The 27,178-nt window shown below is 50.5% G+C and overlaps 3 protein-coding genes across 3 annotated transcripts in view; 2 read left to right on the top strand and 1 right to left on the bottom strand.

Annotated features, from left to right (window-relative positions):
- Positions 1 to 27,178, top strand: part of TSPEAR (thrombospondin type laminin G domain and EAR repeats) — a gene marked incomplete at both ends in the record, with an annotated part of 153,565 nt that overhangs the window by 81,014 nt on the left and 45,373 nt on the right. The window contains one exon of the mRNA XM_080937782.1: positions 20,112 to 20,332. Coding sequence (XP_080793908.1) covers positions 20,112 to 20,332 — 221 coding nt within the window. The remainder of the gene's footprint in view (positions 1 to 20,111; positions 20,333 to 27,178) is intronic.
- Positions 6,526 to 17,592, bottom strand: LOC308436683 (uncharacterized protein; the record flags this gene model as incomplete). Its single annotated transcript, XM_080937688.1, has 4 exons — positions 6,526 to 7,306; positions 10,545 to 11,290; positions 11,380 to 11,455; positions 16,883 to 17,592. 4 exons carry the CDS (start codon positions 17,590 to 17,592, stop codon positions 6,526 to 6,528), a joined length of 2,313 nt encoding a protein of 770 aa, XP_080793814.1.
- LOC308436810 (uncharacterized protein) lies at positions 24,887 to 25,600 on the top strand (the record flags this gene model as incomplete). The annotated part of the gene is made up of 1 exon (XM_080937792.1): positions 24,887 to 25,600. One exon carries the CDS (start codon positions 24,887 to 24,889, stop codon positions 25,598 to 25,600), a length of 714 nt encoding a protein of 237 aa, XP_080793918.1.

Genomic DNA, 27,178 nt, shown 5'->3' with positions numbered 1-27,178 from the left:
TGGGAGGAGGGGAGCCTAGAGAGTTGAGAAAAGCCAAGATGCTGGGGCTTTGGAATGTGTGAGGAGTATTTGTGAGAAGGGGCTCTAGGAGTCTGGAGGTCCTCCATATGCCAGAGATTGCAATGGGAGAGCCTTCTTTTGACAGAAGGGGGACACACTTTACAAGTTCTCGAACAACACTGGCTTTATCTAACTTCCAGAAATCCTTCTATAGTCCTGCTGGCGGTGGGGCAGCCTGAGACCTAACAGTGCCTAACGTTTGCTCCACTCTTGCTTTCAGATCTTTCTTCACTATTAAGTATGACGTGGGCTGGAAGTATGTAACATTTTGGGTTGAGATAGGCTGTGCTATTCCTCGTTTCTTTAGGGCTTTCTAATACGAATGGCTGTTCATATTGAAACTTTATCAAGGGCATCCATCCAGATGGCCGTGGGATTCTGACCCCCAGTCTATTGACGTGCCGGACTGCACTGATTGATCGGTGTTCCAACAGACTGCATCCCTAAAGGAAACTAGCTCGGTCATGCCGTATGGTCTTTCAAGACACTGTTGAATTCTGTCAGAAATACTTTGTTGAGAACTCTCGCGTCCGTGTCTATTAGGGGAGTGGAGGGGACATCTGTGTGTTTGGTCTCGGTTGTGTCTTTATTAGGGTTTGGTTTCAGGGTCACATCGGCTTAACAGCGTCAGGTAGGTGGGGCCCCTTCCTGGTTTCTCAACAGACTGGGGAATGTTGGTGAAGCTCTTCCTGGAGGTTCTGGTAGATTGCAGGAAGGCCTTGAGCTTTTCTTTGCTATGAGGTGACCACTGGTTCATACTCACTGACCATTGTGGTACCGTCTGGGTGCTGCTTGCCCTTTGACCTAATTCTGCTCGGCGGTGCATGTTTAGGAACGTGTCTGTTTCACGTTATGATGATATAATGATGACCGTCTAGATTTGAGTAGTGCCTGTAATAAACACCCTTTAGAGTTGTACATCATTTCATTAGTTCCTCTGACGCTTTCTCTCAGCCAGTCTGGCTAAGGGTTGTTCAGTTTTAGTCATCGCTACAAAGATGCCCAGCTCTTTGCTCCGATAGCTCTTTGTATGGTTCGTCTCCACTACACGATCTGCTTCCTTGTACCGCGTTGGGGCCCCAACTGCTCTTCCTTTCCGAATTTGAAGTGCATCATCATGTATTTGCATTCTTGCTAATATATATTTTTAAAGGTTTATTTTCTTTTGGCTCAAAGGTTTGGGGGAGGCTTCCTGGTGGTCTCAAAGCATCTTGGCAGGTGGAGAGGAGGGTTTTAGACAGATGGCCTGATGCTCGGGGATACAGGAGCCCCTGAGAGGACATGGAATAGCTCAGTCTCCTAGCCATGCTTAAAATGAGCCACTTGAAGAGATAGAAGAGATAGAAGCTTGGCTTGGAGAGGCCAGCAGCCTGCAAACATTGGCCAGGGTGATGACATATCATCTTGGTGAACTTCTTCTCATCCAGGAAGTCAGAGAAACCTACGTGGGCAGAACCCATAGCAGGAAGAGGCAAAAGGGTCTGGGTCAGGTTCTTCCCCAGGCCACGGTGACCTACACAGCATCCCAGGATCTGTCCTACCCATCAGAGCGGGTTTTTGCGTGTCCTGGAAGAAGTGGCCACCACAATGGTTCTGCATCTTAAGGAGATGTTTGGTGTGTTTGCCTTTCCCTTGGCCAGTCTGTGGAAGAAGAGGCCTGTATCCCACAGAGCCAAGTTATTTCAGTCAAAATAGTCACCTAGAGAGAAAAGTAGGTGTAGGAGGGACCCTTGAGCAAATTGATCAGGAAGTTAATGACAGCCTCTCTTCAGCGGAATGATTCTGATGAGGCTGAGAGGTTCTGATTGGTGGGCAATAGGGTGAGAACCACAAAAAATGGGATTAGTTCTGGAAGCCAGGGACAGAGAGAAGATAGCACAGAAGCTATAGTTTGAGAAACTGGAAGGTGGCCGAGAAAGTTAAAATGGAGTCCCTAGGTCAGCCCTGTCCAAGCATTATAGAAGTAAGACAAGGATTCATGGAATTTCTGGGTTCACAGCTCCTTGTTTTTAGACTTGTGGATTTTATCTATGTGCGGGCATGTTTTACTTGCATGTATCTGTGGATCACGTGTGTGCCAGATGCCTGAGGAGGTCAGAAGAGGGTGTGCCCTGGAACTGGAGTTACAGACTGTTGTGAATCGCTGTATGGGTGCGGAGAACCGAACCCAGATCCGTGAAGGTGTCAAATGCCCTCGAACTCTGAGCTACATCTCTGGTCCCTGACCCACTTGTCATTAAAAAATGTGTAGAAAAATGGGTTTTCTTGATATTGGTTTCTACTTTTATTACAATCTTCAAGAAATAATTTTTTTTTTTTTGGTATTTGTTAAGTCTTGGCTTGTGATATAAAGTGTGATGGATTTTTTAAGAAAGTTCTATGGGGTGCTGAGAAGAATGTGCATTTCCTGGGTGTCAAGTAGAACACTCCGTGGGTGTCTGTCAAGGCCATTTGCTCTGTGGTGCATTTTAATTGTGAATTTTCTTTGCTCATAATTTGTCCCAAGGATCATCTGTTGGAGAGAATTGAGCAATGATCAGATCCATGTGTCTGGACATGTGTGACCCTTTCTGTACAATCATGTGTGCTTTTTTTAAAAAATGAGTTGAGCTGGCTAGTTTTAATAAGTATTAACTTGATACAACCTAGGATCACCAGGGAAGAGATTCTTAATGTGGAATTATCTTGATCAGATTGGCCTGTGAACTTGTCTGTGAGAGTTGTCTTGATTGTTAGTTGATGTATGAAGAACCAGGCCACTGTGGGCAGCACCATTCCTTAGGCAGCGGATCTTGAATTACACGAAAGAGGAGAAAGCAAGCAAGGGTTCATATGTGTTTATATTCTCTCTTTCTTTCCCCCTCCCTTGGTGTGTGCGTGCGTGTGCGTGTGCGTGTGTGTGTGTGTGTGTGTGTGTGTGTGTGTGTGTATGTAAGTGATTTCTTGACTAGGGATATAATATTTGAAGTTCCTGCTTTGATTTACCTACAATGATGAACTATAACCTGGAATTTTAGGCTAAATAAATCCCTTCTTCCCATAAGTGGCTTTATGTCAGAGTATTATTTATCAGAGCAATGGAAACCTGAACATGGATGCATCAAGACATATATTCTTACATTTATTTATTTATTTATTGTGTATGCGTACACATGTCAGTGTGTGTGTGTGTGTGTGTGTGTGTGTAGGTCAGAGGACAATTTGCAGAAATTGGTTCTCTCTTTCCACCATGTTGCCAAATATCAACCTCAGGCTTAGTGTCAAGCTCCTTTACCCACTGAGCCAGTTCATTGGCCCTAAAGATGTTTCTGGACCACAACAATCAGCTTGAGCATCTGCTGTGACCAAAGGGTCCGAATCTTTCATTTAGCCTGAGGCCGTTTACGTTCAGGGTCATTGGTAAGAGGCATTTACTGAGTCCTATGATTTTGTTTGGTGTTTTCTATCTGGTTTAAATACTGTTGAGCCCTTTTATCTCCCTCTTCCTAAAGAGGTTTGTTGGTCACTAAGTTGAACATTTGACTTTGTCCTTGTTCTCCCTAATTCTTGTCACTCACAGTCATGTGGAGGGGGTGCTTAACCACCGACTTTCCCTGGAAGTCGGTATATTGTAATATCCCTTAAATATTTATATTATATACTTTTATTATTTATTTTATCATGATTAATCATTATCATCATTTTTCTGGTCTGGATTTGCCAGCATTTTTAACTTACATTGTCTTTTTATAAACAACCAATCAGTTTTATTTACATCTCCAATTCTTTCCTTAATTACTTGTTTATTTTTCGAGTGCGTGTAGAGGCCGGAGATTGGGATCAGTTTTTAGCTTCATCATTTCCACCTGACTTTTCCGAAATAGGCTCTTCCCTTGAAACTGAAGCTCACTGATTCAGACAGACTAGCTGACTCCTTAGCCCCAGGGACCCTCCTGCCTCTGCCCTCCCAACACAGGGGATTACAGCTCACACTGCCACACCCAGCTATTTTAAAAATATGGGCTCCAGGGGTGCAAACTCAATACTTCACTAATTTCTGGGTTTCCCCAGTTGTCTTGTAAAATTTTAAATTTCCCTTTATAAAGATTCATTTTGGAAGCTCTTGTGATTTCATGGGTTGACTCATAGCTCCTTTCAATCTTGTTTGTGTATATTACCTGAGGATTTGATTTTGTTTGGAGTCCTGCCTCTCCCACACTAACTGTATCCTGGGAGACAGTATGTCCCCTTTTTGAGTTTGCTGGAGAGAATGCCTTTATATTTCCCAAAGGTGACTTTCTTTTTATGGTCCTGGGTTTGTTTTATTAACTGTGGTTCAGGAGAGTGGTGTTTTGATGTCTTTTTACTTAGTACTTTATTATGAATTGTCAGCAGCAGAAGATACAGAACAGAATGCACCAAGCACACATGAGCCCAGCAGCCTGGATGTCACCTCAGCACTTGCTGATCTGCCCGGCTTCCTAGGAGCCATAGTCCCCACACTCCGGAGGGAAGCTCTGTGTAGGACAGCACTCTGAGTGTTGTCATGGACACAGTAGATTTTAGAGCTGCAATGGCCCTCCCCCTCCCTGCAGGTGTTAGTAGGGGTCTTATCATTCTTGTACATTGGCCCCACGGTGACTGGCCTCTGTGGCTCTGATGACAGTTGGCCACTTGGCACCCTGACAGTGCCAGTTGTCTCTTCTTCATGTATATCTTCTTGTCATGGGTGGGAATGGCCAACTGGTGTCACCTTCGACCACAGGGCATCTCTGTAATTACCCACTGCCATCTTGCTGATTCATTTATTTTTGTTTTTACTGTAAATTCAAAATTTGGGTCCCTTGTCGGTCAGGTACTCTTTGTGAAGGTAACAGCCACCTGCAGAGCCACCATGGATGTCTCAGGGACATGAGAATGTGAGACCCCTTCTGGGCTCAGAGTCTTTCTCAGGCCTCCTCCTCCTCCACACCCCTGCCACTATGGTGCTAAAGCTAAGAACAGAAGGGCTCTCTTAGGGTTTCTAAGTCCTGCACAAAACATCATGACCAAGAAGCAAGTTAGGGAGGAAAGGTTTTATTCAGCTTACACTTCCACATTGCTGTTCACCACCAAAGGAAGTCAGGACTGGAACCCAAGCAGGTCAGGAAGCAGGAGCTGATGCAGAGGCCATGGAGGGATGTCACTTACTGGCTTGCTTCCCCTGGCTTGCTCAGCTTGCTTTCTAATAGAACCCAGGACCACCAGCCCAGGGATGGCACCACCCACAATGGGCTGGGCCCTTCCTCCCTTGATCACTAGTTGAGAAAATGCCTTAAAGCTGGATCTCATGGAGGCATTTCCTCAACTGAGGCTCCTTTCTCCGTGATAACTCCAGCTTGTGTCAAGTTGACACAAAACTAGCCAGTACAGGCTCTGAGGAGCTGTGGTCTGGAAGTGGCATATTATTGTAATCAATTTACTGTCAAGAAAATGCTGTGTGACTCTAACTGCAACAGGCTGGACCAGGGCGTGGGTGCAGGCCAGAGATGGTGCCCCAGCCAAGGAGCTTTGGGTCAAGTTCTGGGAAGAAAGGAACTAGGGCTCTCCAACGGATGTACCCCATACCTATAATAAGGATAGAAGGCCCAAGCACACCTATCAGGCATACTTTTAGACTTGTGACCAGAGTTTCTGTGGCCTGGTCATCAAATGCTCCAATCATGCACCAAAATCCCACAGTCCCTCAGGAGAGTAGGGAGCCAGTTAAGCTGTTTTTATAAAGACCGAAGACCAGGGTATGGTAGGAACCTCCAAGACCCAAGTTCTCTAGAGAAAGCGTTTCCCACGATGTTACCTACCAGGTTGGAGATGTTCAAGGGGAATGAGGGTGGCCAAAGCCACTCCTAGAATAGGTACCAAAGTCGGAGTGACACCCATGTGTCCCTTAACACAATTATATCCCTTGAACATAACTGTGGACAAGGAATGCCAGCTCCTGACACTGTGGGAGGAGAGAAGCTCAGTGTCCTTGTGAACAGCCAGAACTCAAACACCGGGACAAGCTTGGTCACATCCGTCAAAAGTTTATTGTAGTTTGACAAGTGCAGCTGAGTGGGGGAGGGGTGAGAGGCTGAGAATCCAGGAGAAGAGCCAGGATTGGGCAATGCACAGCTGAGCTGTCACCAACCCAGGAAGGTGGCTGAGAGTCCAGCTTCAGAAAGTTTCTGCTGTGTGACAAACAGGGCTGAATGATAGAGGGCCATGATCCCCTCCTCGGCAGGGCCAGTAGGAACTGTTACTAGGGTATTCATGAGGTTAGGGGGGCTTCTTCCAAAGTGAAAGAGGGGGTGACCAAGTGACAGCCAAGGCTCCTGCAAGATCCTGGAGAAGCAAGGTAGACAGTTGTTGGCTACAGGCAGAGAAGCCAGGTGAGAGGGAGCCCACAACCTCCAGGATGACAGGAGTTTCCACCCAGAAGCTGGACTTCAAGTCAAAGGAGAGGCCTCAGCAAGTGGGGCAGGAGCAGGCAGGGCGGCACAGCAGGGACACACAGGAGGCTGGGCGACAGCAGCTGGGCTGGCAGGAGGAGGCACAGCAAGAGGAGCTGGGCACACAGCAGGCAGGTCTGCACACAGGGCGGCACAGCAGGGACAGGCTGGAGCAGGGCTTGCAGCACACAGGCTTGCAGCACACAGGAGCACAGCAGGAGGGCTGGCAGCAGGAGGAGGCTCCAGAGCAGATGGGTGTGCAGCACACAGGCTTGCAGCACACAGGCACACAGCAGGAGGGCTGGCAGCAGGAGGACTGGCAGCTAGACTGCTGGCAGCATGATCCAGAGCAGATGGGTGTGCAGCACACAGGCTTGCAGCAAAGGGTCACACAGCAGGGCTGCTGGCAGGGGGAGCAGGTGCAGCAAGCTGGCTGGCAGCTAGACTGCTGGCAGCATGAGGGTGTGCAGCAGGAAGATTGGCAGCAGGGGCTGGACACGCAGCTCACTGGGGTGCAGACGAGGGTGAGGCAGGGGGCTGGGGCACAGCAGCTGGGGGCACAGCAGCTGGACTGGCAGCAGCTGGGGGCACAGCAAGGGACACAGCAGCTGGGCTGGCAGCAGCTGGACTGGCAGCAGCTGGGGACACAGCAGCTGGGGACACAGCAGCTGGACTGGCAGCAGCTGGGGGCACAGCAGCAGGGCTCACAGCAGCTCTCTGGACAGTCATCCACCTGCCAGGAGGCGTTGGTGCAAGCGTCAGAGCAGACGGACATGGTGGAGGCGGCCATGGCAGAGCTGGGTTGGAGGAGAGTGTGAGCGTGTGAGTGAGTGTGTGAGTGTGGGAAGGTGTGTGTGAGGTGCTGGGCTGTGGCTTTTATGCCCCTGTGCTGTTGTTGGCCCCCCTTCCTTGTTGCTGAGCCTCATGGCTGTCATCCGGGTGTTTGTTTGTCTGGGACGTTGTTGTCAGGTCTGTTTCCTGCCTGCGTGTGGTGCTGGGAGCAGCGATGGAGCATCTGTGAGGCTGTGTGAGCTGTGCGGTCGGGCTGTCATAGGAGGGCTGCAGGGATGTCACCCAGCCTCGGCCGGCTGCCAGGGCTCTGGCTCCCTCTGCAAGAATTAGTGCCAGGGGAGGGATGTCCTCAGCCTAGTACGCCATTTGTGATAATGTCCAGTGGTCGGAGGCATTCAGTGACCGATCCAAGGCCATTGAGGGTGCAGTGACTGGTTCGTGACCACCACCCCTACAGTGCGTGTCTCCTCAGCTCCTACAGCTCTCTGCTTTGTGCTAGGATTCTGTGTGCTCTGCCCTGTGCCCGCCGCCCACCCTGCCCTCAGGGCTGCAGGATGATGAGCCTCCCCCCTCTGTGCTGAAGATGTCTATCGGTTTCTAGCAGTTTTGAATCATCCTGAAAACAAGCCTCTCGGGTTCTAACCCCAAGGAGCAGAAAGCACATGCTCTGTTTAAACCACGGGGTCAGAGCATGGGCCAGGAACCCGCTTAACTCTCTGTCTCGAGCTGTTCAATGCTGTCCGTCCCCCGTCCTCAGCAGCCCCTGTCACCCAGCCCTGCCTCTCAAGCACTGGGATGAGTATCCATAAAGCTGAATCTCATATGTACTTAGAGCCCAGGGCAGAAGATGCATCTGGAAGTTAGGCTTCATCTGAAGCCAGTGGTGACCAGCGTCTCGCTACATGTATGCACACACATGTACGATGCACACATTCAGAGCCCGTCCTCCTCATCCTAGTGGTTGAGATGTGGGAGCCACTGGCAGGGATTGAACTGACCAGTTGCCGCTGGGGTTCACATAGAGTCCCTCCATTTCCCATGAGCCCCTTTGGTCATTACATGTGCCGTACAGGAGCTTGTCTGATGTGCTTGTGTCCAATGGTCCTTGAGCCATCCACATGGTGGACTCATTACCATTGGCCTCACCAGCAGACGAGCTAGGTCTGAGCTTAGGGACTATCTCTGAGGTACCCTCAGCACTAGTGTCACAGCACATAGGGCTTCAGCACCCATTGGGGGCGTTCCCTGGCAAGATGAGAGCACAGCCCCTGCAAACACGGTGCCGAGGAGACCCCGGTGTGGCTTGTTTTCTGGATGAGTCAAAACCAGAAGGCAGAGCCTTGTTATTACATCCTCCTGCCTAGCTGGGGACATGTGACTCAAGGTTCTCTGCTCTGTGTCTCTCCCTGGATGGCCACAGAAAGGTCACAAGTAGATCTGGGGGTGGAGATAAATGTTAGAAAGTAAAAAATCAGAATCCAGAAATGGTAAGGATTTACTTTTTGCCTATCATCCATTCATTCATCTATCCATCCATCTATATATCTGTCTACTCATCCATCCATCTACCTATCTATCCATCTGACCATCCATCCATCCATCCATCCATCCATCCATCCATCCACCCACCCAACCATCCATCCATCCATTCATCTATCCATCCATCTACATATCTGTCTACCCATCCATTCATCTACCTATCTATCCATCTGACCATTTATTTATCCATCCATCCATCCATCCATCCATCCACCCACCCACCCAACAATCCATCCATCTATCCATCTGACTATTTATCTATTCATCTATTCATTTACCTATTTATCCAACTGATCATTCATCCATCCATTTATCCATCTATTGATCTATCTATCCATCTTTTCTTCCTTTCATCCACCCATCCATCCTCAGCCTCCCACTCACCAAACCACTCATCCATTAGCCCATGTATCCATCCAGCTACCTAACCATTCATCTATCCACTTACCCCCTCATCTATCCATCCATTCATCCATCTATCCATCCATCCATCTATCCATCCATCCATCCATCCATCCATCCATCCATCCATCCATCCATCCATCCACTAACCTGTGTATTACCACATCCATTCATCTACTTGTCCATTCATCTTTCTACCCATTCACCCACCTATGCATTTATCTATCCAGTCAACTACTTAGCCATTGCTCATCTATCCATCCACCCACCCATTATTTATTATCTATCCATCCTCTATATATGCATATAATGTGTATGTGTATGCACAAGCATGTCTCTACATTTATAGAGTTTAACAACACAAATGGTATCATATCTGACCCACCACATTTTTTAGCTTAATTCAAGATGTTTATTTTATGTAATCCTGTAAAGATTTGTCTCTTTTAACAGCTAATAGAGTTCTAGATGGGTCCGTGTATGTGTCCCCTGTTGCTGTGTGACTCAAAATAACACATATTTGCTTTATAACCTGTGCATTGGGAGATCTGTTACAACAAACCTTTGCAGAGGTGTACCAACCCCTGATGGTTCCTTTGGGCAGATCCTCTTTTCGCTCACACAGCCATTGAGACATTTAAGGTTCGGTGCTTCCATTTTGCTTTGGCTGTGGAGCCTCATCTTCCTCAGGCAGTCCATCTAGACACAGCTTATGAGATGTGGCTTCTTCTACAGCAGGAGAAGCTCTCCTAAGACATCAGCATCCTGGGGGCAGCTGCTGCAGTGCTGACCCTTGGAATGAGGCATGCCCACCACATTATAAGGCTGCACATTAGCCCAGGGCTAGGGTCTTTGACAGTCTGTCACAGTCACTGAATAACACAACTTGTGCCTTTGCACACATTACATACTGAGACTCAGAGACGTTCCGCACCGAGAACCCATTCTAGAAACAGGACCCACAGGTCCCCTGTAGTGGGGCAACTCATACCGATCTCTAGCATTGTCCAAGGGAGTGGAGATGTGAAACATTTGGCACACAGCCTCTAAGGTACCTATTTACAAAGATGCATCTTGTCCGGTTCAGTGTGGAGCCCCCCAGAGGTGAGAAAGACCAACAGATGTGCATATACTCAGGATGTTTACAAGGTGAGAGACAGTTGTCAGCTAAACAAGGAACCGTGTTAATGAGGCTGCTGTGTCAGCAAACAAGGAAGAAGATGGCCACGGAGGAGAATAAAAGCCAAGGGCTCAGCACCTCATACACACACACTCACACAAACTCACTCAACACACACTCACCCTCCTCCAGCCAACCCTGCCATGGCCGCCTCCACCATGTCCGTCTGCTCTGACGCTTGCACCAACGCCTCCTGGCAGGTGGATGACTGTCCAGAGAGCTGCTGTGAGCCCTGCTGCTGTGCCCCCAGCTGCTGCCAGTCCAGCTGCTGCCAGCCCAGCTGCTGTGTTCCTTGCTGTGCCCCCAGCTGCTGCCAGTCCAGCTGCTGTGCCCCCAGCTGCTGTGCCCCAGCCCCCTGCCTCACCCTCGTCTGCACCCCAGTGAGCTGCGTGTCCAGCCCCTGCTGCCAATCTTCCTGCTGCACACCCTCATGCTGCCAGCAGTCTAGCTGCCAGCCAGCTTGCTGCACCTGCTCCCCCTGCCAGCAGCCCTGCTGTGTGACCCTTTGCTGCAAGCCTGTGTGCTGCACACCCATCTGCTCTGGATCATGCTGCCAGCAGTCTAGCTGCCAGTCCTCCTGCTGCCAGCCCTCCTGCTGTGTGCCTGTGTGCTGCAAGCCTGTGTGCTGCACACCCATCTGCTCTGGAGCCTCCTCCTGCTGCCAGCCCTCCTGCTGTGCTCCTGTGTGCTGCAAGCCTGTGTGCTGCAAGCCCTGCTCCAGCCTGTCCCTGCTGTGCCGCCCTGTGTGCAGACCTGCCTGCTGTGTGCCCAGCTCCTCTTGCTGTGCCTCCTCCTGCCAGCCCAGCTGCTGTCGCCCAGCCTCCTGTGTGTCCCTGCTGTGCCGCCCTGCCTGCTCCAGACAGGCCTGCTGTGGCCAGAAGTCCAGCTGCTAATGAGCCTGTCCCCTTGTCAGTACTGAAGAGCTGGAGATCACAGAATGTATGCACCAGGGCAGACCATGGCCCTTCTGTCTGCCCCTGCCCTCTCCAGGTCAAACAATGTCACCTGGTTGAGACCATTCTTCTTGAGTCTTCTGAACAATAAAGACCCAGACTGAACTTGTGTAGACTCCCATGGTCTTCACTGCTATCTCTTAACTCTCTCTGCAGCCAGCAGTCCACTGTCCTTTGGAGCCTATTTGTGCCCATTCAGAGAACAGCTCTCTGTCACTGTGCTTTGTAAATGCATCTTCTCTATATGATGCCAATCAAACCTTAGCAGGCCGTTCCATGCCCTGTGCTCGCCACAAAAGCTCTGGCAACACTTCCTCAGGTGCCTGCCAAGCGCTGCCTCAGCTCACCTGTGCTCTGCCACCTTCCCGTGGTCAGCGGAGCTAGTGTGTGCTAGCAACTGGAATCAGGTCTGGGCCATGCATCTGTGAGTAGAAATGTGGACTTCGCTGGGGTCTAAAGGCAGAGAGCGTCAGTGTGTAGGAGGGGTCAGGCTGTGGTTGGAAGGCAAGCACACTGTGATGGGGCACACAGGCCAGGCACACTGGGACATCTGTGATGTCTTTAGAAACCTAGAATCTTGCTTGGGATGAGACTGTGTTGGCGTGCGGGGATGGTCCTGACTCCTCCAGTGATCGACAGATGAACTCAGCTTGCAGAGGGTGAAGGTGGGAAGTGATGCTCCCATTTTTCAAGCTCTTGCTCTAGGATAGGCAGGTGCCTTGGCAGTAGGTGGCCATGTACCCGGCACTGGCTACAAGCTCAGTCTGTGGCTCACAATGCCTAAGACCAGTATTAAAGCAGCTCCTGAACCCATTCTCCGGCCTTGGCCTACTCTGATGGTGGGGAGAAGACACCACCCCAGTCCAGGTGCTAATACAATTGTTGAAGCCCACATAAGCAGGACGAAGTCGGTGTGGACATGAGGGGCCCTGCCCCACCCTGACAGGTCACATCCTCACACAGCTATTGGTGAGCTGCCTTAGGCCTGAGAACATGGAGACTTGTTCACACCGGGGGAAACCTTCTCTTTGGTGCTTCATGCGATGGAGGCTACCGTCTAGATTCCCAGTCAGTCAGCAGTAGCACAGGGGATGTGCCTGGTGTGCGCAGGCATCCCCAGAGGCCTGAGCTCTGCCTACACTTGGGGAGATGGCAGAGTCTATAGGGATGCTTTGGGTAGACACGTTTAACCATCCAAGGTCTTTGAGATAGTGTCTCGGTTTGAATATGCTTGGCCCAGGGAGTGGCACTATTTGGAGGTGTGGCCTTTTTGGAGTAGGTGTATCACTGTGGGCATGGGCTTTAAGGCCCTTATCCTAGTTGCCTGGAAGCCAGTATTTTACTAGGAGCTTTCAGATGAAGACATAGAACTCTCAGCTCCTGCACCATGCCTGCCTGGATGCTGCCATGTTCCTGCCTTGGTGATAATGCACTGAACCTCTGAACCTGTGAGCCAGCCCCAATGAAATGTTGTCTTTATAAGAGTTGCATTGGTCATGGTGTCTGTTCACAGCTGTAAAGCCCTAACTAAGACACAAAGAACCCACAGATTCCAAGTGGCCTCATAATCAGATTTTTGGCCTTTATGGGAGAAATGGTGCCAATCTCACGGTACCTGAGGTCTCAAGAGGACAAGACACACCTCACCCCCACCTCACATTAGGTGACGAACTATATTTCTACACAATTGCAATCTCGTGTAGTAGATGGTAGGGTGCCACCATCAGGACAGAGGCAGATGGATCTCTATGAATTCAAGGCTAGCCTGGTCTACATAGCCAGCTCCAGGACAGCCAGGGATATATAGTGAGATCCTGGCCACCTTCCATGTGCCATTTCCCTGAAGCAACAATCTGTGACCCTGCCTCAGCCCGAGAGACCCAGAACCACTGCTGCCCCGAAGCTGGAGGACAAGTCGGTCTCCGAAGGGAGAAAAAGAACAACATGAAGCAATTTAACATCTCGATAAAGTACAAAATGAAATAGATAAGACTTAATGAAGAAGGCAAGGGGGAAATTTTGAAAGTAGAACAAAAATATAACAAATTCCTCCAACCATTCTTGTTTTAGAAGAGGTCAGAATTGATCTCCCAAATCCCAAATTTTTTTGGGTAGCATTTGTCAACCATCCATGGGTGTCTGCACTGCTTGGGGAGGAAGACGAGGAGGCCCTGCATTGTTTGACCAGAGAGGATGCAACAGAATTTGAAGACATTAAAATCAGGTTACAGAATAGGTTCTTATTTTGATGAAAATCCTTACTTTGAAAATAAAGTTCTCTCCAAGGAATTTCATCTGAATGAGAGTGGTGATTAGGGACCCTAAGGACTTTTACAGTCCCACACCCTCCTTACAGCTTCCCCCTCCCACCGATGGCTTTTTCGGTCCCACACCCTCCAGGAAGGAGTGCTTCAACCTTATTCGGGCAGCCCTGGAATGTAGGATAAGGGTCGTGATATACAACCCGTGTATCAAGCAGCACTTCTTTCCAGGGAGGAGTGTCTTATCTGGGCAGCCCCTGAAATGTAGGGCATAGGTCCTGAGATGCAACCCACATTGGTAGCAGCCAAGCGACTTAAAAGTCAACTAAACCCACCAATGCTTGCATGCCTGGTCACCATTGCTGTAGCCCACCCGTTACTAAGGGTATAAAATCTGTACTGATGGATGGCTGGGGGTTTCCTCTCCTCTGGATGCACTGCGCTAATAAGCCTCTTGCTTTTGCATCGATCCCTGATCTCTTGTCTCATCCAAGGGAGTCTCCAGGTAGCTAAGTCTCTTCCAGTCTTCAAAGTCCACCAAGATCAAATGGAAATCTGGAAAGGATTTGACAAAAAAATGCTCAAGTCAAATGCAGAATAAAGCCAAGAGAGCTTCTTTACCCAGTTTATTGACCATTTTGAAGCAGGTGCTGATGCGTTAGGAACGGTCTCAAAGATGATTATTTGGTCAAATCCTTTGCAGTACTATTTGGTTCCAGATATGGATGATGAAGGAGGGCTGGAATCCTTGTCAGGTTGCACTTCTGTCCCTCCCCTGCCATCAGGCTCCATGTCCCAGACATTCCACAGTCTCCCAAGACAGCACTACCAGCCAGTCACCCAATGTTCAAATACACAAGGGGACATTTCACACTCAAACATTAACAGGAGCCTAGGAATAGTTTGTGTGGTTCTGGGTTAAGTTATCAGAAAGGTCACTGAAGACAAAGGCTTTGTTAGAGGATTCCGCTAAATTCTGAGGAAATTGACAAGCTAAAGCCACCCGTGGGAAGAAGGTTTGCAGTATTTATGTTAATATGGAGGGCATCCAGGAATCACGAAGAGGATGTACTTTAATAATATAAACACAAAAAAAAAACCCGATTTAAGAAAAATAAGTACATGATTTGTGAGCTGACATGTCACCAAAGCCACACAAGATGCTCACACTGTCAGTCACCAGCGCAATGCAGGTGTGGCTGACTAAAGAACATAAAAGCCAACATATGGCATGTGCTGGTATTGTAGAGACAACTCTCCACAATCCCGAGGGGTGTGGCTTAGATGAGCGATGTTCCCCCAGGCGTCAGTGTCTAAGGTTGTAGAACCTTTGGGAAGTAGAAACTTACTGGAAAAAGTAGCTCCCTAGGGGGCGGGACTTGACGATGTAGACTCTTTGGGAGATAAAAATTGGAGGAAGTAGCTTCCTAGGGGGCGGGACTTTAGGACATAGAACTCCTGGGAGATAGAAACTGATTGGAGGAAGTAGCTTTCTAGAGGGCGGGACTTGAGGGTTGTAACCTGACTTCACTTCCTGTCTTCGCTCTGCCTCTGCTAAGATGTGAACAGGCACCTCATGTCCCTGCTACTGCCCTGGCTCTCCCTACTCCCAACCCCCACGTCCTCCCAATGAAGGTCTAAACTGTCATACCCTGAACTGAGATAAACCCTGCCTCCCTTCTTGTCAGATAATGGTCACAGCATGGCGCAAAGTAGCTTATGTAGCAGAGACAACAGTGCAGTTGTGAGGAAGCCTTTGAGGAGAGCGAGGACTCAGTCGTCACAGAACAAAGCAGAAACATTTGCTTAAAAGAAACAGTACAGCTGTCTGTACACTCTGACTTGCTGTCTGGACACGTGTCCTCAGGGGTCCCCAAAGCAGGGATGTGGGGGGTACCTGGTGTGGAAGGTTGAGGGGTGCTGAAGGAACGGGTAAAAACAGTTGTTTGGAGAGAGGAAAGTGGGACTCAGTCAAAACAGCTAGGAAGGAAATGGACTGGGAGAAGACTGAGACCTTGATGAACAGCTTGACCCTTGGGGATTCTGGGTACAGATGGATGCAGGCCAGGGATGGGGGGACAGGAAGGGTTCAGTGAGGGAAGGCATGGCCCAGCCAGTGGTGTCTGGGGTGGTATGGGGACACAGACATTAACATCCTCGCTTCATTGGGGATAATGGTCGGCTGACCCTGGTATCAGAGTAGAAGTTTCCAGATCTTGCTGCGTTGCTCATTCACTGGTGAACCAGGTGCAGACTGTGTCTTCTCCACATCAGAGAGAGCTGACACCCATAGCCCTTTGTAAGTGGAGACCTAGTGCTGCCTGTCGAGCCGTGTGTCCCTATGTCTTTATAGTCCTGTGTCCCTTCAGCCCCACAAGGATTTTATTTCCAGATGAATTTCTCAGGTTCCTCTCTGTATATCCAGTGGCAAATCGGTAGGCAGGACTCACTGGGCAGCCCAGGCCCAGGGGCCACAGTGCCTGGAGCCATAGGTGTGACTTCACTTAGGTGTCTCTAGAGAAATCAAAAGGAGCAGTGGATGGGTTGGCTTCTAGAGGACTGAAGAACCTCTACCCACACCTGGGGTACCCACTGTCCTATAGGGATCACAGAAGGCTGAACTTTTGGAAGAGGAGCCTTAAGTCATACTGTGACACGCCCCTCAGGGCCAGGGAGGTGGCTACTGTCCCTTGTCAACTGCTGAGCCCAAAGAATGTTTTTTTCCTGAAACATTCCTGGCTAAGGAGATGGACATTTACTTGAACCACATGTTCCCAAGCATGAGAGTTAGTTAGAGGGGCTGGAGCGATGGCTCAGCGGTTAAGAGCACTGACTGCTCTTCTCAAGGTACCTAGTTCAATTCCCAGCAACCACATGGTGGCTCACAGCCATCTGTAGTGGGATCCGATGCCCTCTTCTGGTGTGTCTGAAGACAGCGACAGTGTACTCAGACATAAAAACAATATTAAGAGAGTTAGTTAGAAAGAGTTTATTGAAGCCGTGGGCTGCTGACAGGCTGGTGTTGGGGGCAAGCAACCAGAGCAGAGGGACAGGAGAGACAGAGTCCCAGAGGACCAGCGGACCTCCTGGGAAGCAGCAGGAGAGGTCAAGTCACAAGAGACAAGTTGGAGGCTCCATCCTGGGGGAAGTCTATCCCAGATCAGGATCAGACTGGAGAGGCCGAGAGGAGCCCCAAGGAAGGACCTGAGCCAGCTGACACCAGAACCAGGTCATCAGCAGCTGGACTTCTGTCCACAGCAGGCCTGTCTGGAGCAGGCAGGGTGGCACAGCAGGGACACACAGGAGGCTGGGCGACAGCAGCTGGGCTGGCAGGAGGAGGCACAGCAAGAGGAGCTGGGCACACAGCAGGCAGGTCTGCACACAGGGCGGCACAGCAGGGACAGGCTGGAGCAGGGCTTGCAGCACACAGGCTTGCAGCACACAGGAGCACAGCAGGAGGGCTGGCAGCAGGAGGAGGCTCCAGAGCAGATGGGTGTGCAGCACACAGGCTTGCAGCACACAGGCACACAGCAGGAGGGCTGGCAGCAGGAGGACTGGCAGCTAGACTGCTGGCAGCATGATCCAGAGCAGATGGGTGTGCAGCACACAGGCTTGCAGCAAAGGGTCACGCAGCAGGGCTGCTGGCAGGGGGAGCAGGTGCAGCAAGCTGGCTGGCAGCTAGACTGCTGGCAGCATGAGGGTGTGCAGCAGGAAGATTGGCAGCAGGGGCTGGACACACAGCTCACTGGGGTGCAGACGAGGGTGAGGCAGGGGGCTGGGGCACAGCAGCTGGACTGGCAGCAGCTGGGGGCACAGCAGCTGGGCTGGCAGCAGCTGGACTGGCAGCAGCTGGGGGCACAGCAGCAGGGCTCACAGCAGCTCTCTGGACAGTCATCCACCTGCCAGGAGGCGTTGGTGCAAGCGTCAGAGCAGACGGACCTGGTGGAGGCGGCCATGGTGGGGTTGGCTGGAAGAGGGTGAGTGTGTGTTGAGTGAATGTGTGTTGAGTAAATGTGTGTGTTCATGTGTCAGGTGTAGGACACCCTGCCTTTATACTCCTCTCTGGCCCAGCCCACGAGCAGGCCTTCCTGGTTTCTGTTGGCTCTGTTTCTGTTTTTGTTTCCTGGGGTTGCCGCACGTGTTGCTGGGGCCCGCCTCCTGTTTAGTCTCATAGCCCACAAGTTATATTTGTATTGATCACATGGTCTTTCTTCCTGGGTTGTTTGGGAGTAAGGCAGGACTGCTGTGAGGTACTGTTGGTGACAGAGGGACATGTGGCCATGATTCACTCCTGGCTCTGGGCTTCTTGGGCTGGAGCAGGCCTTTGTACGAATGTGCTCGTGGTTAGCCTGTGGGGTTTCACGGTAGCAAAAGTATGATTTCCTGACAGGGTAGTATCAGTTTCCTCAGAGAGTGCAGCCAGAAGTGTATAGCTAACTGGGGTATCACCATCTGTGGTGTCATCATGGAGACTGACACTTAGATGTCATCGCTGCTTGGTCTGAGCCAAGAGGACTGCCCAGGCCACCTGGCTTCCAGGGACACCAGCATTGTTGGCTCTGTGGCTTGTCCCTTGCTGCTGCTTTCTCCCATGGGTTGAGTTCAAATTATCCCTTTTTATAAGGACACCCTTGGAATGTAGCCCACCTAGAGACCCTCCCTCCCAACACCTTGGTCACATACAAATACTCTATTCTAGAGTACAGTCATCTGTGCAGGTCCAAGATCTCATACCCAGCATCTTCAAAGGGGTCACATTTCAGGCCGTCTGCTTGGGAGCAGGCCCGCACTCCACCAAGCCTGTCACCAAATGCAGATGTTCCTGCTGGCCATTGCTTTTCCTCAGGACCGGCTTCACTACATACAGCCATCAACAGCACTGTCTGTCACAAGGCTTGGAAAAGGCCCCACCATCATCCCTTCCTTCCCGTGACCTCGATTCCTAAGAAGAGGTCTTACTTGACTTGCACCACATCGCTGATGGCCACCTGTCTTTCTCCCAGCCAAATGGGGCCTCATGTGGGGCCAAAGTCTCGTGCATGAGGTGGCCTGTGGGACCCAGAATCATAAGCCTCTGCTGGTCGAGCTACTGTTGCTAACGCAAGCCGGGAGTTTCTGGAAATTTCCAACAGCCGGTTTCTCTAGAGCCATTGCCTATCATTTCTGCCTCCACCCCGAACCCTGTCCTCTGTCTGGGTATCATGGTTCTGTGGGGTCTGCCTCCTGACCACCCTCCTGATCACTGCACACCGTGCGCTGAACTGTGAACTATGTCTAAGACTAAGCCCACCCGTCTCCCGTTCCTTCACTGGTTCCTTGTTTGTTTTGCCTCACGCAGCCACTAGCTTGCTCTGGGCTCTTCCTACCTTGTCCTTGGCCCCTCAGCCCCTGTCCGGTCCGTCTCATTTCGTACGTGCTTCATTCCCAGCTCAGCCGCTCTCCCGCAGGTGGTGGTTAGAAACCAAGGCCCCATTCTCCGTGTGCTCTACTGCGGAAGCAACGTTTCCTGGACCTTCCGGGAAGCAGGCCAGGTTCTGTGTGACCACAGCGGGCAGGGGCACCTAGCCTTTCCTTTGCCAGTTGGCTTCTCACCGGTTCTGCCATGAAATTCCCAAGATCATTAACTGAGAGAAAGGAAAGAATTAATTTAGCTCATGGTTTTAGAGGAGTCAATTGATGATGGGCTAGCCCCGGCACTTTGGGCCTGTGGTGAGACATATCTTTATCGTGGCACAGTTTTGGATATTGACTGAACTCTGCTACCACGTGGATCACCCACCCCCTGCCATCGTCCCTCTTGCTTATGAACGTAAAGGGGAGACAGAATCGCCGTTGTGTTAGATGCCTCCATTTCTTCACTGGTAAAACGGGGATAGCCATGCTTAACGCTCCCAGGGCTAAGTGAGGCATACATTGACACCCCATCTCCACAGGGCAGTGACAGAATGTAATGGGAACCCACACAGTGGTAAACTGTTGGCAAGCTCAAGAAGGCTGAGACGGGGACAATTTTAAAGGCAAAGTGAGGCTTATGTTGGGCATTTAAAAACATTCCCTGGCTGTGAGGACAGTGGCAAAAACAGTGTTCACCACAGTTTGCAGGGCAGTGCCTCTGCAGATGTCCTCAGAGATGGTTTTCTCTCCCTCTCTGTGTGTATGTGTGTGTGTGTGTGTGTGTGTGTGTGTGTAAAGTAGTGCCCCCCCCCCGTGCTAAGCTACGGCCCGAGAACTACCTGTTGTGACTGCTTCTTGCCATGGGTCAGCCATGCAGGAGGTCTGCTCTTGGGCACCATCCTAGATTTCCTGTTTGTTTACTTGGTTTGGGATTCACAACCTGACACCGTAGCTCTAACATGGCTCAAACAGCCTTGATGATGTAAAATCCAAAAACACTTGGACTCTGGAAACGAACCCTCATGGCTGCCACGTTACACAGCCATCACCTAACCCCTGCCCCGTTATGTCTTTGCCGCAGACCTTCGTCCCCTGGACCTTCTGGCAGAGGTAGTCCCTTTGAATGGAGCTACAGGTGGAATTCGGATGGTGCAGGCAGAGGGTGTGCGGGGCCTCCAGTTGTCAGCCACCAAACCCCGTACCACCAGCTTCCCCACCTCTAGAATCTTCTCCAACTGCAATCTCTTCCCTGAAGAATTCTCCATTATCGTCACCTTGAGAGTCCCCAACCTTCCACCCAAGGTCAGTGGTAGTTTTTCTTCTGGTGAAGGTGAGCTGGCTTTCTTTCTTTCTTTTTCTTTCTTTCTTCCTTCCTTCCTTCCTTTATTTCTTTTCCTTCTTTCTTTCTTTTCCTTCTTTCTCTCTCTCTTCTTTTTAAAAATTCATTTATTATATATAAGTACACTGTAGCTGTCTTCAGACACACCAGAAGAGGGCATCAGATCTCATTACAGATGGTTGTGAGCCACCATGTGGTTGCTGGGATTTGAACTCAGGTCCTCTGGAAGAGCAGCCGGTGTTCTCAACTGCTGAGCCGTCTCTCCAACCCGGCCTGGCTTTCTTAATGCTCCCAGCAGTGGCACAAAGTCCTGGGCTGATCCAGGTCACAGAGAGACACTTGGTTACAGTAACCCTGGGTCAGGAGGGGCTTCCTTGTTCATATGACATCCCCATCAGGGACAAGTGTGCTGGCTCAGTCTGTGTAAACTTTGGCCCGGTGGTGATTGGTGCAGTCACAGGTCTGTACTGCCCTGTGGGGCGATTGTTGACACATGGATGGTTGACACATGCACAGCCGATGGTTGACAAATAGCCAAGGGTCTGTGGAGCCCTAATGGCGAATGGTGTAGTCGTGGGCTTATGTGGCTCGGTGGTTTCTGGAACATTCACAGATTTGTATAACCTAATGGCCGTTGGTATCGCCATGAGTTGCTTGGCCCAGTGGTTGCTGGGATAGTCACAGATTGGCACTGCCCAGTGGCTGTTGGTATAGGAACAGGTTTTCGTGGCCTGGGGGTTGTGGATGTAGTCGTGGATTTGCACGGCCCCATGGTTGTTGGTATAAACAGAGGTTCTTCAAAGCTTATGCTGTTGATGGTAGAGTCAAGAGTTTGTGCAACCCAGGGTTTTTTTTTTTTTTTTTTTTTTTTTTTTTTTTTTTGTATAGCAAAAGAATGGCTTGTTTGGGTGGTTGTTAGCAGAGTCCTGAGTGTGTACAGCTCAGCACAGTTCGATGCTGGAACAGTAACAGCTGTGCACAGTTCAATGGTTTTTGGTGTATCGTGAATTTCTGCGACCGATTTTTAGGATAATTTGGCTACGGCATAAGTCCCCGTGTCCTTTTACAAGACCCGTGGGCTTGCCTCGTCTCTCTGCATACCTGTGGGTCAATCTGCTTTGTACGTTTCACAGAAGTGGATGACCATTGTGCCCAGACTTTCATGACTGATTGCTCAACATATGTCCTCATGGCTCCTTCCATGTGGAAGCATGTACCACAGTTGCCTCCCCAGGGGTCACAGTTGAGTAACTTCCATTGTGCGTGCACACACTGTCCACATTCTATTAGCTCTCTGATCAGCAGCTGATGGACCCTGGGCCTACCTCCTCTTCTGGTTTGTAAAATGCTGCTGCTGTTGACATTCATGTCCTGTGTGGACTCACTCCCATTGCTCCGAGGACAGATCTAGAGGAGGAATCCATAGCTGCTGGGCCACCGTTACACCACTGTATCTTGCAGGCAGGTCACCATTGTAGATTGAAGGATTTTACTGCTGGGTTGGTTTTACTTTTCTTCTCTGGTAGCATCCAGAGTACCTGCCAGTACCATGAGCACTACCCCGTAGGGTGAAGACTCTAGGTAGGCTCAACTTCTCCACGAGACATCAATGAGTTATCTAAGTGTTGTCTTCAGCAACGGGCCTTACATCAGTATCTGGTGAGCAACCAATAGCCTTGGAAATAGCCTGGGTTATTTGGGGTTTCCCATGGGGCCCCTTTGGCCAACAACTCAATTAGATGTAACCCATTCACATCTGGTTTCATTGGTGGCAAGAGATGCCTAGGCGGGGCTTTGTCTCTCCTGCTATTTTGGTGATTCTATTTACATTTCTTTCATGTATGTATGTATTTTAAGAAGCTTCAACTGGGGTAGGTTTCCAGATGACCCCCCCAAATGGTAATGAGTTTTAGTTGTCCCTCCCTGTGGCCCCTCCCCTGCCTTACTGTGTCTCCCATTCCTTTCTTATGAATTCTCCCATTCCAGTCCCATCCTGTCCATCCATAGCTATAGGTTCTACTTCCCCTTCTATGGGATACCCTTCCCTCCAATTTCTTTCCCTATACATAACTTCTGTGATGATATGGGTTTTATCATGCTTATTGAAGGCTTAACAGCTCACATTCACACAGACAGAAGTGGATACATATTATACTCATCGTTTTGGATCTGGGCTAACTCATTCAGGATGATTTCCCCCCCATCCATCAATTTACCTGCCAATTTTGTGGTTTTACTTTTTAACAGCCGGGTAATATTCCTTTGTGTAGATAGATGTACAGTATTTTTTTAAATCCATTCATCCATTGATAGACATCTAAGCTGTTTGCAATTTGTGGCCATTATGAGCAGAGCAACAGCGAACCTGCAGGAGCCCGTGTCTCTGTGGTAGGATGAAGCATCCTTTGGGCAGATGCCCAAGAGTGGTCTAGCTGGACCTTGACGTAGATCTATTTCTAGCTCCCTGAGGAACTGTCACACTGATGTCCCTAGTGGCTGTACAAGTTTGCGCGTATACTGGCAGTGAGTAAGTGCTCCCCTCCCCCCACACCCTCACCAGCATGAGCTGTCACCTGCTTTACTGACCTTGGCCATTCTGACAGGTGTAAGATGGTTTGCATCCCCTGATGACTCCGGGCGTTGAGCTATTCTAAGTGTTTTTCAGCCGTTCGTGTTTCATCGCCTAGGACTTCTGTTTAGATCTATAAACGTGATGTTTTATATACTAGCCCTCTATTGGATGTGTAGCTGGTAAAAAAAAAATACCTTTTCCCATTTCGTACCCCGCTGCTTTTTCCGAAAGATGCGTCTGCTGACTTGGCTTTGCTTTTCAGTATGCCTCTATTTTCGCCTTATTTCTGAAATGGTTTCGCTGTGTCTGTAATTCTCACCCACTGCCTCTGGTCTCCCGGTGTCAGGCTGAGGTTGGACATTGCACTTCCCAGGGTTCCCTTGGCAGTGATCAGGATCACCCCCTGGGTTTGGGCTCAGATTTCCCATTGTAACGCTTTGTATATCTTCCAAGTGGGCTCCATCTCTTCTGCCGAAGTCCCTGGGTGTGAGGATCAACGTCCTTCAACAATTTTCAGCCTTTGTTTGAAATGAAACTTCTCCATTTGACTGCACAGTATAGAAGTTAGGCCCGGTTCTGCCTCCCAGCCCCACGCTCCCAGAAATAAGACTCAGACTCAAAATGTATTTAACAAATACCTGGGCCATATAGCTGGGCTCTACTCTGATTAGCTCATAACTAAAGATGACGTTATTTTAACCCACATTCTGCCACGTGGCTGGTTACCTGTCCTCAGGTACCATGTGTCTGTCTCCTCGTGTCTTCCAGGGCCGATCCCCCACCCTGGCTCTATCCCAGAATTCTTCATTTCTCCCGGATGTCCCACCTCTATTTTTTGCCCAAGCCATAGGCCACAGGCTTTTTAATTGACAGGTGATGCACCCATACAACACACAAGGTATTCTCTCTACCACATGGAGGGTCCTAGCATAGCATCTCACTCCACCATCAAATCCACAGAGGTTCCAAGCTTGGTCGCCCACCCAGCCCAGCCAGTGCCTGATACACTGAGAAGCTATTGGGAGACTCTGCAGCGGCCCAGAGTGTCCCCAAGGATGCGCCTCGACCCTCAGGAATATGGTGGAGCGTAGGGACCATGGAATGATAAGTAACCAGAACTCTGGGTGTCCACCAGGCTTGGAGCTGAGCTGAGCATGAGGGTCACGGGACGAGGCTCTAGTGAATGAACTGTCCTCGCACCTTGTGCGCGTCCTTTAGTGGAGTTGTGTTGAGTGAAGGAACTCACAGTGCCCGTGGGGCGACAGGAACACTAGGGACCTGAGCTCAGGAGAGAGGCTGCCAGCGGGCTGAGGAGGCAAAGGATGCGTACATATGGGCACTGCCAGGGGCTCCCCAGGAGCTCAGCACAGAACGTGCCAGAAGGCGTTCGCCTCATGGCCACTGCTGTGATCCCAGACCTGCATCTTTTTCACAGCCTCTGTGAGTCAACCTCAGCTCACACTGGGGAGTGTCGCGGGCACAAAGTTCCCACTCACAGTAGGAGACGTCCCTACACAGCACGTCCGACAGAACAGTTTGGGAGAATGTGCTGCCCTCCTCAAAGCCCACAGCCTGGATGTCCCGGCTCCATTTCTGCTCAGGCAGAAAAACTTCCTCAAGAGCTAAGACCTCTGAGAAAAGGATGGTGGCTGTCACCTCCAGAATGTCACCTAGCTGCTGCCATCCCTGCCTCCCATGTGATCGGAGCATCTCAGTGAAATCTCCCCCTAGGAATAAAAACAGCTCCAGAGCCTCGCCACACAACAGTATTTGTTGACAGCCACACGCTGACTCCAAACACAACGAGGAAAAGGAAGTCAGGAACTGAGGCATAACACAATACAAGCAGCCCAGGGGTATAAAGGCGGCCACCAGAGCACCTCATACACACACATTCACACACACTAACTCAACACACACTCACCCTCTTCCAGCCAACCCCGCCATGGCCGCCTCCACCATGTCCGTCTGCTCTGACGCTTGCACCAACGCCTCCTGGCAGGTGGATGACTGTCCAGAGAGCTGCTGTGAGCCCTGCTGCTGTGCCCCCAGCTGCTGCCAGTCCAGCTGCTGCCAGCCCAGCTGCTGCCAGCCCAGCTGCTGTGTTCCTTGCTGTGTCCCCAGCTGCTGCCAGTCCAGCTGCTGTGTCCCTTGCTGTGCCCCCAGCTGCTGTGCCCCCAGCTGCTGTGCCCCAACCCCCTGCCTCACCCTCGTCTGCACCCCAGTGAGCTGTGTGTCCAGCCCCTGCTGCCAATCTTCCTGCTGCACACCCTCATGCTGCCAGCAGTCTAGCTGCCAGCCAGCTTGCTGCACCTGCTCCCCCTGCCAGCAGCCCTGCTGTGTGACCCTTTGCTGCAAGCCTGTGTGCTGCACACCCATCTGCTCTGGATCATGCTGCCAGCAGTCTAGCTGCCAGTCCTCCTGCTGCCAGCCCTCCTGCTGTGCTCCTGTGTGCTGCAAGCCTGTGTGCTGCAAGCCCTGCTCCAGCCTGTCCCTGCTGTGCCGCCCTGTGTGCAGACCTGCCTGCTGTGTGCCCAGCTCCTCTTGCTGTGCCTCCTCCTGCCAGCCCAGCTGCTGTCGCCCAGCCTCCTGTGTGTCCCTGCTGTGCCGCCCTGCCTGCTCCAGACAGGCCTGCTGTGGCCAGAAGTCCAGCTGCTGATGAGCCTGTCCCAAGCTTTAGAGTCCCCCAGGTGCAGGTCTGACACCCTCAGAGTCTTGAGCCAAGGGGTCCTGCTCCCACAACTGGGTTCAGCCTCATACATCTCCCTGCTCAGCTCCCAGTATCCTCTGGTTTGACTTTCCCATGCTCCTTTACATCTGGCCTGATGTAGCTACTATCCTGTGATGAGCTGAGTAGCTGTGAGTCCTGCAAAGCTTCTGTGGCCTCCCCAGAACATCTGGCCGCTCATGGGAACAGGCTTTCATGTGGTATGAGTTGCTCTGCCTGGGACCCTGGCCTCCAGCTGCATCCAATGTTGCCTTCCCATTGGTTATTTTGTGTGTGCCCAGCTCTTCTGAAGTAGTCACTACCCGGCAGACTCCAGGGAGACCCTTTGTGGGTACTGGACACCTGCCATAGGCCAGCCAGGCTCTGCCGAGTTCTGACACCCTGCTCTGTGCTCCTGTCCCCCTGTGCAGGCCTCAGAGCTAAGGTGACCTTGGGTCTCCTTCTCTGTGACCCCCTCATCCACTCAGCACCTCTTCCTGTACTCCCTACCCTCTGCCCACTGTCTTGTGAAATAAAACGAGGTTCTCAGAAGAGCTTGTACTTCTGGTCTGGTTCTGATGCTTCTGCATCTATTCGCTTTCCAATTTGATTGGTGACCTACATTGGCCATTTCTGGGACGTACCTCTGTTTCCAGAAGTTTCTACCTGTTCTCATTCCTGGTGGCTCGTCTCCCTGTGTGCCTCATCCTTTGTGGCTGAATCGTGGTGCTGATGGAGCCCTGACGGGGGCCTTGGATGAAGTGCAGGAGGCACCAGGGGCCATGACCTGCTCTGTTCGATTTGCCACTTGCTCCTGAGCACCGCCCAGAGCATAGGAGATTGGGGGGTAGTGAGATGTCAGTGGGCTAGTGAGATTGTAATGGAGCTGAGGAACTCAGGATGAGGCTGCCAACCTGAGATTGATTCCCAGATCCTACAAGTAGCAAGAGAGAACTGACTTCAACCAGTTGTCTTCTGACATCCACAGATATACAACACACACACACACACTCACACACAAACACTTATACATACAACAGATATACACACATTCACAAACAGACTCTCACACACAAACACACATTCACACTCATACACTCACCAAACACACACTCACACACATTCATACACACACACAGAAACACATACACTCATTTACAAGCACACACAGATTCACACTCACACATTCACGAACAAAAAAAAACATGAAACATATACACACCACACACATAATCATACAGCCACACATACTCACACACACATTCACATGCCCACACTCATACAAACAAATATGCACTCATATACACAGACATACACACAAAAACTCATACACACAACAAATATACACACTCACACATTACGAACACACACAAACATAGACTCTTAGACACATAAACACACACACTCATACACACAAGCACTCATTCACACAACAAATACACAAACTGACACATACAAACACAAACACTGACACACAAATCATACACACAGTCACACACATACATATACACAATCATACACAGAGATTTA

Source organism: Micromys minutus (assembly GCF_963924665.1).
Source record: "Micromys minutus genome assembly, chromosome: 25".
Classification (NCBI taxonomy): Eukaryota; Metazoa; Chordata; class Mammalia; order Rodentia; family Muridae; genus Micromys; species Micromys minutus.
This window is presented reverse-complemented; position numbering and strand designations above follow the sequence as displayed.